General features: G+C 46.8%; 1 protein-coding gene across 3 annotated transcripts in view; it reads left to right on the top strand.

The window, feature by feature from the left end:
• Positions 1-17,252, top strand: part of LOC120948706 (uncharacterized) — a 175,032-nt gene that overhangs the window by 129,817 nt on the left and 27,963 nt on the right. For all 3 annotated transcript variants that reach the window (XM_040365341.2, XM_040365342.2, XM_049610961.1), the window contains one exon: positions 6,522-6,646. In XM_040365341.2, the coding sequence (XP_040221275.2) occupies positions 6,522-6,646 (125 nt within the window). The remainder of the gene's footprint in view (positions 1-6,521; positions 6,647-17,252) is intronic.

Below are 17,252 nucleotides of genomic sequence, written 5' to 3'. Positions count from 1 at the left end.
CCTACCACAAACGCGTCGAAAAAAGCGAGAATCCAAGCGGCACTGGCACGACTTATCGAAGTGCAACAATTAGAGAAGGAAATAGCTCTGAAAGAATTCGAGCTTAAAATGGCGAACCTGAAGCATAAACAGGAAAAAATTATGCTTCAAATCGAGGAGGCAAAAAGATCGAAGCGATCTTTCGCAAATAGCTCCTCGAATATGAAGCAGAGTGCACGCGAGCAGCAGCAGTGTAACGCAGCAGCGAACGTTTGTGAAGTGGTTGAGAGAGTGCGCATCGGAACGGTACCAGCAAACCCTGCGGCAGTAGCAATCGTGGAAGCAACAGCTCGTACCGAACAACACGCGTCGGCGCAACCACCTTCCCAGCCACAAAACTGCTCTGCTGCCAACGCACGCACACAACTAGGCTGCGAAACGCGGGACAACACGCTCCCTCATGAGACGGTCCAATCTGGAGGAGCAGAACCGTTGACGAACATTTATGCGTTGAGATCCATGGTACCGAGGGTACCATTCCGCATAGTGTCCGCCAGAAACCAACAAGGACAACAAGCCATCGAAACAATAAGCACCCTCCAAGAAGAGCCAGCGACAACACCGGTGCAATCTATACTGGCACGAAGCGCCGGTGAAGCCGGTAAGCCAGAACCACCGGAGATCAGCTGGACGGCAGGCGCGACGAGAGATGGTTCGAGCGTGAGCAAGGAGGGATTGGCGAATGCGACGGGAGGCGACAACAGGCAATACGAGTTCGCCAATACTCGTAGCAGCATAAAGCTAAGTTGGCCGCCTCAAGAACTTTTCTTCACCTCATTAATGAACACTTTTGCTCACTTTCAGGGACAGTCGATACCGCCGTTCCTGAAAGGGGAGCCAAAGTTGATGATCGGAACGATACACACCGATCTGACAGCACAACCCGAGATAGGCAGCACTGGCGTACCGGCTACCGATAGAAGCCGGTTGAGATGGTCGGCCTACAGTTTCGGCAGCTTTGTCGGGGCCACATCCAGACAGAAGCTAGTGCGGTGCTTTCATAGCGACGTACAATTCCTGCGTACAACGACTCTAAAAGAGAAGAATGTACAAATTAGTGAACGCACACATACACTCACCGACACAAACAGAAGTAGGGTTATGTTTTCACGATGCGCGTTGCAGGACAGGTGTACGGACCAAATGAATATGTGGTTTTGCATTCAACGATGTTGTATTTACGAAGTAAAAGTTCTTGTATTTCGGTAATTCAGATAGTTCTAAAGGGTTACAAATTATTCTGGTTCACACACACGTCCGTACACCGTGGAGATCGCATACAAAGAGCGCGCACTTTCCTGGCTTCGGTTCCGACCCAAGCAGCAAACGTCAAACAACGCAACGCGTTTATGCCGACGGGTTAGCGTCTCCAACATTCCCCCGCTTTAACTGCGATGATACCCCTCCAACCACGCAGGCTGCTTCCTCACTCTCGTCGAGCGGCGTAGGCTTGCTTCTGTACCATCCGCAGGTGTCATCTCACGTTCCGCAAGATTTGTTGTAGTCGCTGCCGATGTTTCAGATGAGGATGCTGACACCGTTGTTCCAGACATATCCCAGGCATCTAATAACACATTCAGTGGCATTGGTTGCTGAGTTCGCCCTTCGTTGGTCTCTGCATTACGCATCCGAAGCTGGTTCACATGATAGCGCAAGGTCTTGCCATCGATTTTGACCATGTACATTACGTTACCCACGCGCTTGTCGACTACTCCAGATACCCATTCCCAGCCGTTTCGATGGTATCGCTTTGCGTAGACACGGTCGTTTATGGAGAAACTCCTCCTAGTAGCTTCGTCGGCCACCACTGGATCCGCTGGTCGAATATCGCGAAATGATGGACGCAACATCTCCAGAGACGTTCGAACCTTGCGATTTAACATCATCTCCCCCGGCGATTTTTGATCCAAGATTCTATTCGGCGTGTTCCTGTAGGTGAAAAGAAATTCATCCAAAGCCTCGTGCATCTCACCTCTACCCTCCCGAATCTTCTTGACCGCTCTCTTAAACGTGTCAACAAACCTTTCGGCTTGGCCGTTTGACTGCGGGTGGTATGGCGCAGTCCGCACGTGATGAATACCATTCTCCATACAAAAGTCACGGAACTCCGAACTTGTAAACTGTGTTCCATTATCGCTTACGACAGTTTCTGGTATACCAAACCGTGCACACAATCCCCGTAACATTTGAACTGTCGCTTGTGCTGTGGTTTGACGCGTTGGTATTATTTCCGGCCATTTCGAGTAGGAATCTACAACCAGAAAATAATACTCTCCCTCCATAGGTCCAGCGTAGTCAACGTGAATACGCTGCCAGGGGCCTGTAGTTTTTGGCCAATCTACTGGTGTGCAATGCTCTGGAGATTTCGCCGCACTTGCACACGACTGACACGTCTTCACTGCATTCTCGATTTCGCTGTCCAATTTCGGCCAATACACATACCCTCTTGCAAGCGCCTTCATGCGGCATACTCCAGGATGACCTTTGTGTAGCAGTTTTAACACTCGATTCCGAAGATTCGCGGGAACTACTACCCGTTCTCCGAATAAGAGGCATTTTCCAACCGTAGATAAGGCCTCTCGTCGTGCGAAGAATTGCTTTAGGTCTTCAGTCTTCTCTTCACCCTTTGGCCAACCATTTTGGACGAACTGGAACACCTTCCTTAACAAAGGATCTGCTTGTGTACCACGCTCCAAATCTTTAAAGTTCAACGGTAGGGCTTGAGTAGCACTGGTTACTAGATGATTAATATCATCCTCTAGCTGGATACTAGCAATGACGTAGTCCTCCTCCGGTTTCTCGTGTCGGTCCATTAACCTGGACAGTATGTCGGCATTTCCGAAATTGTCTGTCGCAACATATTCGATTGCGAAATCGTAAAGAAGTAGTGCTAATGCCCAGCGCTGCAGTCTATTTGCAGTATACAAGGGAATTCCTTTACGTGAGCCAAAGATTCTAAGGAGCGGCTGGTGGTCGGTTTGGAGGATGAAGCGGCGTCCGAACAACATGCGGTGGAACTTTGTTACTGCAAACACGATTGCAAGACCCTCGCGATCCGGCTGGCTGTAGTTCATTTCCACCTTCGTTAGAGCACGAGCAGCATGCTGAACAACCTTTATGCTACCATCTGGAAACCGATGACTGATCGTAGCTCCAAGACCTACTGATGAAGCATCCGCTGACACAATAATTTCCTTGGAAGGATCATAATGGGTCAGGAGAAGGTCTGAACTTAAAATCTCCTTAAAGCGGCGAAAACTTTTTTCGCATTCAGCTGTCCACTGGAATTCTCCGCCCTTTTTCAAAAGAAGGTCTAAGGGGTAACGCAAATCTCTCATTTGAAACACAAATTTACCGTAGTAATTTATCGCTCCCAAATACGAACGAACTTCGCTGAGCTGCGTTGGCGCTGGCATCTTCAAAATCGCTTCAATCTTTGCTGGGTCTGGTCGTATACCCTGCCGGTCTAGCAAATGTCCAAGGTATCGGATTTGGGGCTTCAAAAAGGAACATTTTTCTGCCCGTAGCTTGAAACCAAACTCCTCGATACGAATCAAAACTGCGCGTAAGTTTTTCAAATGACTTTCCTCATCAGCACCGCCTACAATGATGTCATCCATATAACCCGCGACACCTTCTAATCCGCTCAACATTGAGTCAACGATTTGCTGAAATGCACCAGGTGCTGTCTTTACTCCCGGTGGCAATCTATTGAAACGGTAAAGCCCCTTGTGAGTGTTTATCGTCAACAACTCACGGCTCCTTTCACATACCTCCACTTGGAGAAAAGCTTCTGCTAAGTCAATCTGACTAAAAACAGCTGATTTCCCAATGGCTGTAAATATGTCTTGTGGTATAGGCAACGGGTACTGATGCGGCTGAAGCGCGTCATTCAGACCTGTCGAATAGTCGCCACATATTCGGACTGTTCCGTTCGCCTTCCGTACTACCACAATCGGAGCTGCCCACTCCGAAGAATCAGTGGGTGTTATTATGCCATTACCCTCTAACCTGGTCAATTCATCTTCAACCATCGACTGCATAGCATACGCTACTGGACGTTTCGGGCGAAATACAGGATTCACGTCATCCTTCAACTGTAGACTAATTTTCATCTTATCACAACGACCAAGTTCGTTCGAGAACAACGATGGAAATTGCTGAATCACAGCTGCTGCGGCATCTTTAACGCACCCAACGATGTTGCAAAAGGCATCAAGTGGCTGTTTCCAAAGCCCGAAAACATCCATACTGTCTGCTCCGAAAAGTAACAGTTCCTCTTCTACAACACGAACTAACGCTTCTTTCTGTTGTTTGTTAATCGTCATTTTGCAACAAAACTCACCTAGTAGCTTAAGCGGTGTTCCACTAGCTGTCCTCGCTGAAACGGATGCTGGACTCAATTTGGGACCTCCTATCTGACGCCATTTTCCTTGCGATATAATGGTGATATCTGCACCGGTATCCAACTGCAGTTTCAGCTCGCGTCCGTTTAGCGCAGCAGTGACATACTTTCGGCCAGCCTGGATTTTGTTCACTGTCACCACCCTTACCTTCGCTTTGTTATTGCGATAGCGAGAACGATTACGGTACGCCGTTTCACAAAATCCTTCCTTGTGACCTATCTCGTTGCAGTCCTCGCATTTGTGTGACGTAAAAGAACATTCTCGTGCAAAGTGTTGCCCTCCGCACAACCAGCAACTTACTGCTTTCGCTTCCTTGCCACCTCCTTTGATGTTTTGTTGTTTCGTCTCATTCTTTCTCACTGCGTTTACCTCATGCGCAGTGTTTGAGATAAGGTTGCTATCTTGGCGCAGGTTAAGCAGGCGTTGAGCTTCACCGGTTAGCTGATCTAACGTGATTTCACTGTTGTCTTCCATCTTTGAGAGCAGCCGAACTCGTACATCAGCATCCGCATCCCGTTTTAGACCACAGACAAACAACAGACATTTTATTTCCTCCTCTGCTATCCCCGCCAACTTCGCCTCAACAACCTTTTTATTTACGCGGCACGCATACGCTCCGTACTCTTCGTGAGGCTCTTTCACTAGCTGCAAGCATTTAAACCGTTTGCACACGATGGACTCACGGTCTCCAAACAGTTTCTTCAGTTTCTCCACGGTGTTTTTGAAATCGAAGTCTTTCGGTTGTTTCGGCATGATGGAACTTATATAGCGTTCGTGCTCCGTAACGCCAATCTTACGAAGAAGAAGACGCAATTTTGCTCCGTCATCCAACCGCTTCGCATCGTCAAGAAACAAACCTTCGTATCTGCTATACCAAGCCTCGAAGTTTGTATCCTCCGTGTGGTGAAATTCTTTTATTTGCCCCGCAATGGCATCGATCGCTTTCTCCGATCCATCATCATTTTTTGTTTTCATCGCCGACAATACACTGTTCAAGAGCTGCTGCTGCTGATCAAGCATTTGCTTTTGCTGGTTGAACATTTCAATTATCCATTGTTCTGAGCTTTCTTTTGCAGGTGGTTTCGACATCGTGGTATTCTCGTCGCCAGTTGTTGTATTTACGAAGTAAAAGTTCTTGTATTTCGGTAATTCAGATAGTTCTAAAGGGTTACAAATTATTCTGGTTCACACACACGTCCGTACACCGTGGAGATCGCATACAAAGAGCGCGCACCTTCCTGGCTTCGGTTCCGACCCAAGCAGCAAACGTCAAACAACGCAACGCGTTTATGCCGACGGGTTAGCGTCTCCAACAAACGAGCAATCGGTTGAGAAAATCGGCGAAAAGTAACACCGCTTGTAGATAGGAGAAGGTTGATCGCTGGGTTGATCGTAGGGATGCGAAATCGTATGAATAAGAAATACGAAAGGCACAAAGCACGCGTTGAGAATCAGGAGAGGCTGCCAACAACACAACTTTTATACTGGCAGGATAGGGAGGTGGCTGTCTATAAACGAACGCTAATGCGATATCTAAAATCATATCGAAAGCCGGAAATATGTACATCGTGCAGAATTTGAGTAAATCCTGCTTTACTAAGGATTTACGGGGTGGGGTGTTGGCACGATGTGCACCTCGTGCAGATTAGCTGCCGTAATATTTACAAAACAACGAGCTGTCAAGGACAGCTCGAATAATTCGCAAAAGAAACTCCAGATGGCGTTGTTAGATAAAGATAAAGATTAGATAAAGACGAACATATATCCCAAATATGAAACAACTGGCTATGTTGAAAAACATAACCAATAAGGGAAAAGTTCGAGAAAGGTCGCTAAGCGAGGTTACTTAGGGTCAAGTAGATCAGCTGGTGAAAAACAAAGCGCCATTGAAGACGCTTAGTTGCAATTTATATACGAAGAAAGACAGACCAATTTTTGAACTGATCGGCGGAACCCTGAATACGCGAGCGACAGTTACAAAAATTCTGTAGCAGCAACTGAAATAAACATAAAGCTACACCCGTGGCAACAATGTTTGTTTTGTGTGTCTAATCTTTTTTTTTTTTTTCTTTACAGAGGAAGACTACGACGCGTTCTGCTTGGCGTACATGTTCACCTACCGCGACTTCGAGATGGGCACACTCGGGCTGGCCTGGACCGGTGACCTCAAGAACGCTGGCGGCGTCTGCGAGAAGAATGGGGTAAGTGACGTTCGTTAATCATCAGTTTAATATAGCAAGCAAGCAGTTCGACAGCTTTACGATCGCTCATTCCACCCTGCTGGTGCTTTAATGGAAAATTTAAATTTCTTCCGCAAAGAATATAAAGCATAGTGCCACCGGGTTCGCGTTCTGTAATTGGAAGCCCTAGCTCGGCTAGGCATAAAGAGAAAAGGAAAATCTCCAAACTGCTTTCACCCTATCTAGATCCAATTTAGCGCATCCCGCCGGCACTCGGAAAAGATCGAGAGCGGCAAACTGGAGGCGGCCGATCGGAAGCTACATCAAATTTAATGACCACTCATCGTGCTAGGCTAGCGCAGGGAAGACGAGGTTCGGCGCCCCCCCCCCCCCCCCCAGTACCTGACCCAGTGCCTGCATATCCCAGATACGTACACGTATCGACCCGAGCGTCAGCGCTCGGGCAGGTTTTTTATGATTATTGGCTCAGACACGGATGGGTAGAAGCTTTCCATTAAATTTCAATACCATTCGCCCCCCAGTCGAAGATACTGAATCGGTAGCGATGGTGATGATGTGTCTCTACATTTGTATGTGTGTGTGTGTGTGTATGTGTGTTGGAGCTTATTTTATGCGCCAAAAAGGACTCACCAAACGCACGACCGCCGCGCACCGTTGGTAGTGGAATGGAATGGAATGGAAGGGATGAAACGAATTTTATTGCTTTGCGCGGGAAAGACTTCATCGAGTCAATAGCAGTAAACCTGATGTTGTACGGACTTGTGGCCGGAAATTGGGGGCGGTTAAGGAAGGAAAGAGCTGCTGAAAGCATATGGATTATTTGTCGACAGTCAGAATATCGTAAGCGTTTTATTGTGGCGAAGCTAAACCGAAACGCTATCACCAAACGTCTTGCCCCAGGAATGATGGATTTGTAAGCGATTGATCGTAACAGAGCAGCGTGAGTGCACCGGGGGAAGGATTACCGAACGCCAGCGTGGTTTTATATGAATGGTTAGCCCTCACTGAAGGTTCCTGGATGCTCTCGAAGTACAAATAATGCCACACATTTCGCTCCCGTGTTGCTGGTGGAAAGCTTGCGAGAAAGCTTCCCTTGGTACCTACTCGACAAATGAACCTTAACGCATGTATGAACTCGGTGCTATCTGCTCTTAACGCCTTGCACTTCTTGCTGTTATTAGTGGTTGTTGCTTGGGCTTCCGGTAGATGGATGTGATTTTCCGTTTTCAATTAACCAGATCTAGCTGCAGCCTCCGAAGAAGCACCAAGATGAAGTACGTATGCATTCATTGAAAATCACGCCGTTCGCGCAATCGAAAAGTTCTTGTGGGTTAGTAGAGAAAAGAAAACCTTGAACACTTGGCGCTGTAGCGATAGTCATGTTTCTTCCTCTGCATGCGCTATTGATCCCCGTATGATACGAATGCTTGCGCTTCATTCCGAACCCGAAACGCCGCATCTCGTGCGCTCCAACAGTTTTCGAACTGATAAATAGGGTTTTTTTTTTGCTAAAATACAGAAAGCCAGCATCATCATGTTGCACCGCGCGAACAAATATGCTACCACGCTCTGTGGCAGGAGCGGTTGTATGGCTTGCGACTGAAGTGGTCATAGTATCTCTCTATTCGAAAGTAGTTGAGCCGTGGCCGGTGAAACGGAACACATCGGAGTTAGGAGATTCATGCCAGCATGGCATCAGTCGGTGCGTCGCGCTTTGGAGCAAGCTGCTACCGTTATGCAGTTGGAAATGAATGACACATCGACAGTCTGGGTGGGCACGGCGTCGCATTGTTAGCGTGCGCTGTCAGCAGATAGTTCGCCTCTCACGCCACTCTCGCCTCAAGCAATGACGCCAAGGAGCAACGAGCAATAGCAACGGCACGCACACACACACACACACACTCAAACACTGCATTGTCGGTGCATTTTCGTTTGGAAGCCGAGCGAACAACATCGCAGACACTAACTTTGTGACAGTGCAATGGAGTGCAAATGGAAATGGTACCTCTGGTGGGACCATTATATCCAACAGTTGTTGAGTGCAAGCTGTTCTTCCATTGCTTTCCCTTTTTTACTACAATAGTAAACGTGTTGGGGAGTTGTTGTGAATGTTTTTTTCTCCCTATTCTGCTTTTAGACGAAACATTATTTTACTACTGCCGTCTGGCACCCGGCAGGGAGGGAACTAGATTGCTTTGAACGATGGTGACGATTGGCTGTTCGCGTGCGCTTGAACAATCCTTCTTTCAGTCGGGTGGCGTATGTATATTCAAAGCGGATTTCGAATAATAAAAGAGCGTCTGGGAAGGGCTAACAGGCATTGGGCTAGAGACTTTGGAAATACCCAGAATGCGCTCGTACACAACTGTTGAACATGGTTTGGGTTTTTTTGTTTATTCTTCTAGCTGGCACCATTTCGACTCATTAGCTCCACTATTGTGGATGTTAGAGCAACGAAGTAGCGGAACCACGTGTTCGTAACTACCTTCTGTGTTGGCTGTGTGTATTGGGACAGACAGAAATGCGCGAACAAAAGCCGAAGCATCGAGCCGTAGTGGTTTATGTCGTTGTTTTACGCTCGCTCCAAACGCGTTGCTTGGGCAATGGGGCGAAAGTTTGCTTGGCTAAAGAATTATTCGGTTCCCCCCCGGCTGGCCTGATATTCGAAACAGATGACAGGTCATAAAAACCTGCCCTGTTCTGGCTCGGGCACACTGGTGGTGGATGAGCGCATTTGTGAACTTTGCTTTCTCCATCCAGTGTTCCATCCAACGACCATTTGTTGCCGTCCTTTCCAGTGGTTTGTGTGTGTGTGTGCGTATTTTGGCTAGCTTTATACGTTGCCGAGAATTATACAGCTTACAACAACATGCATATTGCTTTTGGGGCTTTATTTTGCCTTCCACCTTAGGTCGTGAGTGAAGACCAAATTAAAAAAAAAAAAAAAACGAGATACGCACAATCTTTTCTCCACCGCTACAATCACAATGACAAACATCCCTGCGGTTTGTGACGAGGATAGATCATTCCGTCGTGCCATTGTGCTCGTGTAGAAAGGTAAGCAGATAAAATATTTGGCCTGTCCGGACGTGCCAAGGGGTAGCCGAAGTACTGCGTTTGGTCCTGCGCTTATTACAAAGGTGCCAATTTGTGCGTCGTTGCCGTTTTCCGGACAGACAAGCGTACGGTCAGTGCGCATTAGAAGCTTCACATTCATCCTTTTCTAGGTTCTATCCCCCATACAACCCCCTCTTTCTTCTGAATCATTTGTCACCGTGTTCGGGTGGGGTAGAAAGTAGAATTTATCGTACCTTTGCAGAGTTTTGTAATATTTCTACATTCTACCATTTCACAAAGCCACCAAATTCGCAGCAACATTGCACCCCTTGTTTCTTCATCTGTTGGCTGACACAGCACAGAAACAATGTGTCCACCGGGGAAGGTAAAAGGGCAAGGTGGGCTTGGTTTTCTCATTTATCTCCAGCATGCCGCCGTTACGATTTAAATTGCGCTTCACGGTCTGCTGACCCCAAAAAAACGGGAAGAGTCAAATATTTTCAACAACATAACTACGCGCCAGTGCTGCCGCTGTTTTGCTGCAGTCGACAAACAGCGAAAGGTAACAATGTTATATAGCGGACGACCAGCAGGGCCGAAGAAGTTGTGACACCGTTGACACCGGCCTGATGAAACCCGAAGTAAAGGATATCTTCCTTTGAGACAGGCAAAATAAAGGAACAACAGCAGCAAAAAAACACGACGACACACAATCTGTTCCGTCCCCTTTTCCCACTCCACCCCTCACAAAGAGAGTTTCTTTTATGTCCCATCGGAAGGGATGGCAATAGAGCAGGCCACATCGATTTCCAACGTGCACCGAAATGGCCAGAATAGTCTTGCCTTCATCCATCCGTGCTGTGAGAGCAGTGTAATAAAGCGACAAAAAGGGAGCCACAAATCCGAACAGCTCAGCACACGGCCATGTCCCTCCGGTAGTACATCGAATGGCCTCCGGTTGAACATATCTCCCTGTGCCGCGCATAGAACCACACAAAGCAACAAAACAAACTACTACCACTACTACTACCACTGCCACTACTGCTGCTTTTACCATTGTTCCCAAGTCCTCTGCTCGGACGCCCATTTTGTCGCACTTGGTCGTCCAAGGGTAGGAAATGCAATTTCCGTCTCAATTACGGTGTGTCAGCAGTAAGGGTCCGGTTGACATACACACAGAGAGCACCACCGCTTACAGAAACGTATTGTGCTGTGTGCCAAAACCGAGGAGGGAATGGGGGGAAGATGGTAAAAAAAGCAGCAAGGCTGGATCACCACCGCATCCTTCTCCCCATTCAGCACATTCCGCTGGGATGGTGTGGTTCTGGGACTGCCGGTCGTATAGCTCCCAAGACGATGGTCGAAAGAATTGAATTTTAATCCAATCTCAAAGCGACTAAACTTTAGCTGATTGTATCTGTAGTACGCCCAGTGCGCGAGGAAATTGGGAGGACGCTTCTGCGAGCCGGCACGGGAGTGGCTCGGTTGGTGATCTGTGGGAGATTTGTTTTTTTTTGTGTTTTATTTTGGCTAACGGATGCTGCACACTTTACGCTAAAAGATGAAATTGATGATTAGTCGTGATGGATTGTGAATAGCATGAACGAAATTAGTTTTATAGCAAAAGTACTAGAGTCCTGCTGTTCTTGCTATAGATGGTAGACGCTATGTGAAAGCAACAAAACCATGCTTAATTGTTTCACAGAGCTTTCAACTAACTAACTTTGTGCTATAGTATGGCTGTATTATGTGATATTGCTAAATAATGGTATAAGAATATCTGTTCTACCACCTTGAGATGAAGTACATGCAATGCTACAAAAAAGTTTACTTTAGTATTCCTTCTTATCTGCAAACATGCAGGCACAATAAAACAGCAAAACAGACACAAAAAAGAGGCATACACAGCAAATTAAAAGAAGCTTAACCATCTGTACACGAGATGCTCCTCAGAAGGTCATAAAAAAAACATTCCGGTTTGCGCGGGGCCCGTTCGTCATCGTCAGCGGCGTCATCAATTTCCACTAAGAGTGACGTCAAAAATCCCTCGCCAAAAAAAAAAAAATATCGTCAATTTATTGGCATTTCCTTCACCACATTATCCGTCATTCTAAGTGCAAGGTCGGCGCGTAATCGTAAGGAAGTGGGAACGCTTTTCGGCACGTTTTTCTTAGTATCTCCTTTTCCCTTTCCTCTTCCTTTTTTTCTCTCTCTCTCTCTCTTTCTCCTGTTGTCTCTTCGATCGATAGTGATTTATTTGGCACGCGGACATTTTTCGCATCCCCTCCCTTTGCGCAGCTGACTGAATTACTGCTACACCAGGCCACACCCATTTGTGCACCCCTGTTTGTGCGTAAATGCTTGGCAGCGGAAGACGCTGCCCGAAATCAGTTCCAAGCTTTATGTTCACTTCAATGGGAAATGTGAATGGAAAAGTGGCTGACTTTTGCAGGAAAACGAGCCACCATTGTCGTCAGCGTGTTATGTTGCGGAGGGAGGGTGGACAAGAAGATTCCTTGCAGGAGACGGACGGCAGAATTTGCGCGTCTTTGCTTCCCTCTGCAGCTGACTGCTGGCCCCAGAGTAAGATGAGCCCGAGTCGGTCGTCAACGCCAACGTGTGGCGATCGTGCCGCACAGATTGGCCATTCAGAGCAGGAAAGCACGACGGTGCGGCAGTCGTGTGCCGGCTTCGTACCGCCATTTCGGGCGAATTGTGTGGCACAGCTAAATTTATGGCCACCTTTAGCCTTGTCGGAATCGAAAACCAACCCTCCTGCTCGTGTGTACGGAGCGCTGTGTGTGTGTGTGTGTATGTTTGTTTGATGGTAGAATGAGCGCAATAACACCACTTTCGTACGCTTTCGTCCTTATCCGGGCGGCAGCCAAGGATGGTACGGACAAAGAAAAAATAAAATCCCACCTAAATACTTCATCGTAACGACGCGGGCAAACCCCTGCCGCACCGCCGCCCAAAGCCATCGCAACAGTTACTGACCAACAGAGTCGTCGTGGTACGTACGTGTGGTAGTGGTGGTAGTGCCGGTGGCAGAGATAGCACTATGTGTACAGCATAGAATGCAACCATTCGGCCTGTCGGAGGTCCTGCTCACAATCAAAGCGAACGCAAAGAAGAACGAAACGCCACGAATGCCGAATAGAGTCATCCATACAACTTTTATGGACAGAAATGATAATTTACTACCCTCCAGAGGCGGTTAGTTATGATAGCTCCATGGGATAGCGGGGTGGGCTGCCCCGAATGTTCGGCTTAAATTCTCTGCCCGTTCCCGTTGCTCCTCCAGCGTGTTGTACCCCGGTGGGCAGCCGGACAGCTCTACACCCTACGAAACCGGTGAGCTAGATGGAGGCGCCTGGTCACCCATCATACGTCGTTGGTGTTTGATTTACGCTTGCCGTAAGCAACGCAAAACCAACAACAGAAAAGCACAATTCCATCGCTACGACTAGCAACGGGACTGTGGTGTGCTCACGAAGGCCACCCTACCACCGGCTCGGATCACACATTTTCGGCTAGCAGTGGTTGGGTTGAATGTGTCGATTTGAACCTACAGGGAGGTTAACTTTTCGCACCCTTCTCACCGTGGGTTTGCTGGTGTGCGTACCGTGTGCACTGGTGGGAATAACAAGGGTCACGTACACCAGACCCGAGGATGATTGAGAAAAATGTACTAATTGTAAAAGTTGCAACCGCAACCAACTTCTCAACCTCCTCCGGGGGCCGGTCAGTATCGGCCGTTGTAGCCGAAAAACAAACTACAAACATTTTCCTAAAACTCCCGCACCAAAAAGGATTCCTGGCAGGGTGTGAAACTTTTTCCCTCCCCTTGAATTGGAATGTATCTGCTGTGGCATGGGTGCAGAGGGTAATCGGGGGAAATGTGTATTCCCAAAGCTGTGTGTGTATGTGGAAAAGACGAGCACCGTGCCGCGTCACCGTCAGACTGGGACCAATTAGCAAATGGTTATTTCTGTGTGCGCGTCAATGCACTGGTTGGTCACCTGGTAGGGACAAGGTTTTTTTCGACAGAGCTTAGTGGAAGTAGTTTTTTTTTATTATCTTAATTGGTATTTATTGCCATATACTTTGGTGGTCGATTTTTAATGACCGACTATGCAAATTCACACCGCAAGTTAGGGAAATATTGAGATTCATTTGAGAACCATTTGAAAATGTATTGGATTTCATTTTATTTCATTGAATCAATAAATCATCATGTTCATGCCATATATTGTCACGATTTGATGAATTGATGTACCTTGGAATATTGAAATTGAACTGATTGTACTAACATTAATTGTAACATGTAAACCGGAACCTGGTCTTCTTTTTGGCGTAACATCCTACGCGGTCATGCAGACCAGAACAGGCCTATACAGACGACGGGCCTGTCAACGACTAGACCACGGGACCGCCGCTAACCGAAACCTGGAATAGATACGAAATATGCATCTAAAACGAACTGCAATCAAATTTTTAGCCGTCTATTTAACCATACTAAAAGCCTTTTTGTGTAGCCTTTAGTTAGATATCCGCGAAAAAAGGCAGGTCTAAAATTGCTCTCACTTTGTGCAAAAACTTTGTGCAAAAGACACTATTTTAACACTCTATTGCCAATGCTGTTATAAAGCTGAAACAAAAAAAAAAAAAAAAAACAAAAAAAAAAACAGTTTAACACCGGTATGTCCACGGTGGTTTTTATGAGTGCCTGTCTCTATCTCAGCACATGAACCGTCCGCCACGATGGTGTTCATACTTTTCCTGCATGAAATTGGGCGGAATAGCATGGATGCTGCTTTCCGCCCGGCGCACAAGCTGTGTGGCCCAACACAATCAACAACACATCAACGCCCGGGTGGGAAAAAATCATTTCCATTCAAAGTCTAGACAACAACCAACAGTCTGCCCGCCTGCTGCACACGTTAAGGGCCGGCGGTTAGTAGCGCTCGGATCGTAAAAAGTGTATGCCATAGTTGCACACAAAAAAAAGAAGGAAAGGAAACCCACCACTTTTCTGTTTTGCCGTTAGAATGAGAACCGTAATTCGAAAGCTAACGTTGCTCTATCTCCCTCTCTCTCTCTGAACAGAAAAATACTTTTTCAAAAAATGTTCTTTTTCAGGCGAGAAAAGTTTTGTGCACCATTGCACCGTCGCAGGGGATGAGCGTGGAGAGGTTTGGGGGATAGAGGGTGTTGGGTTAAGGGCAGGTGTAAAACCAGGTATTGCCCGAAGCAACGGCCGGTACACAGCAACGGGCAACACCGGCTACGGAAGAGTGTATTTATTTATTAAAATGCACATCACATCCGCCGGAAGCTTGATTCACCCCCACACGAACAAAGATACGTAAAGCGGCATGTTGGTAAGGGGGTGGAGGGTTACAAGGGGACAGAAAAATAATAATAAAATACCGACAGGATGTATCTATCGAGCGCTGCTGCGCTACCGCCGTGGAGCGGATGGAGATAAAAATTGCAACAAAATAGACAGAACGTTTTATGCTGCTGCTACCGCTCCGATGGCTCGGCAGCGCGGAATCTCCTCTCCATACCGAACGTGATGCTGCTGACCGTGGGTGTAAGCGGGAGACTTTAAAAAACCGTCCCATCCGTCGGTTAGTTTAGGTGATTGCTTAAACCCGTCACCACCGGCAAACCGCATTGTGTTGCTGAGCGGGATGTTACCATGATATCTTCAGGCGGTTTCAAAGATAACGGAAGGAATGTGTGAGAATTGTTTTTTTCTTCTTTTTGATGAAGGTACGCCAAACGCAACAGCACGCCAACATGCTGTACATGACGCGCGAGTACTGCTGAACTTGCTGTTTTCTTTGCTAACTGATGATGAGAATTAAATTGCAGCTGCCTCTTTACGGTGCTCTTTGAGGGAATGTGGGCTGTGCGAGGAGATGCAAAGTAAGATTAAAAATTCTTTTCACAACTTCGGCTTAATATTGGGATCACTTTACAAAGTACTTCTAACAAATTGAAATACCTGCTCGGTTCTCTTTATTTGACGGCTTGGGGAGAGACGTACTCCTATGTCTAGAAAGAAAATGATGAATTTATGCATTCGAAGCATTGTTTTAGTGTTGGATACAAGTAAAAGAGCTATGGATTTTTTTTTTATTCGGGAGGAACGATCCAAGAGGCTATATTGTTACTAGTTACTATATTGGTTACTAGTTGAATTATTTACAATAGAAAAGCTGCGGACTTCAGAAGCCTTTCGTGTAAATTTTATCCTTATTATAGACATCCTTATAAATATTAGACATCCTTAGAAAGTTAATTAAACTGCGTATTTTGCTAATGATCATAACGAGAAGAACATAAACATAACATAACTCACCAATTTCCTTTGCATCTGACGAGTATTATAAAACGTAATGAGTATCATTCGGCAGGTAGCACTTGGTGTAATACGGTTGGAGAGCTTCGAAATGATTTCCAAGATTTCCGACACCTTGCATTTTTGCCGCTGCCACCTTACAACAACAGGACAAACAAATCGTTTTGCAAAGTAAACTTCACCAGTTACAAGCTACCACACACCCGCACCAGGCGCGCATGCTTTTAAGTCATTACATTATAGCTCTTCACTTGCCAAACCCGTGCTAACGTAGCTTCTGCCGGTGGATTAGCACCGCGTTCCCAACTGACGAACGCGCGCTTTATGACAAATGACATGAGTGTGCAAAATGTTTTCCCACGCCAAGAAACGGTGCGTCCACAAATGCTTCCTTCCTCGTCTCGGGCGGGAGGAAACAAACAAAATCAGCTCGATTAGCTTCCCTCAAAACCCTTGCACAGCCTCCAGCTTTATGTTCGGCAAGCGAGTGGGAAATGTTGAGGATTTTATTAACATTACTATGTGCTCCGTTAAAACCGGGCACTTTGAAGCGGAACGTGTGCACGAACGCGTGATTGCTAATCATCTTTTGACGTACGAACGGGCGAAAGGTGCCTAACATTGACATTGAGAAGGTAGACGGTAAACGCAGGTAGCTGTAAAGATGACAGTATTAGTAATATTTTATAACTAAATCAAATCAGGCTGCGCTGGAACTTGCTTTGGCTTCTCGGCACTGCCTTTTTTTTCTTTCTTTTTTTTTTGCTCCAAAAGGCGCTGTCAGAGGGAACGATATATGTTGTACGATTCCATACACTCGCACACACACGCTCACACAATCTGCTATTGTAATCGAATGCACGAAGGAAAATAATCTCGTTTGTTTCCTGCGTGTCAAAAGTGAAGGACAGCGTGAGTGAAGGGTTCAGCTGATAGCAGTCCTGCCATACCCCACCGCACCGCACCCGGTGGTAAAGAGCGGATGGGAGGAATGGGTCGATCGATTGGCTTTTGCTGCTCAGTTTTGAGCCGAGCAAATGTGCTCTGGAATGTGCCCTAACGCCCGGGACATGCGTTGCGTGACTGTGCGTGTCCATTTCGAGTTTGGTGGCGAATTTTTTTTCCGTACCGTATTTGTCTCGCATCCCTCGAAAACTGACAAATCCTTGACATCTT

This window comes from Anopheles coluzzii, chromosome 2 (genome assembly GCF_943734685.1).
Source record: "Anopheles coluzzii chromosome 2, AcolN3, whole genome shotgun sequence".
Classification (NCBI taxonomy): domain Eukaryota; kingdom Metazoa; phylum Arthropoda; class Insecta; order Diptera; family Culicidae; genus Anopheles; species Anopheles coluzzii.
The sequence above is the reverse complement of the archived record's forward strand: the minus strand, read 5'-3'. Positions and strand labels throughout refer to the sequence as shown.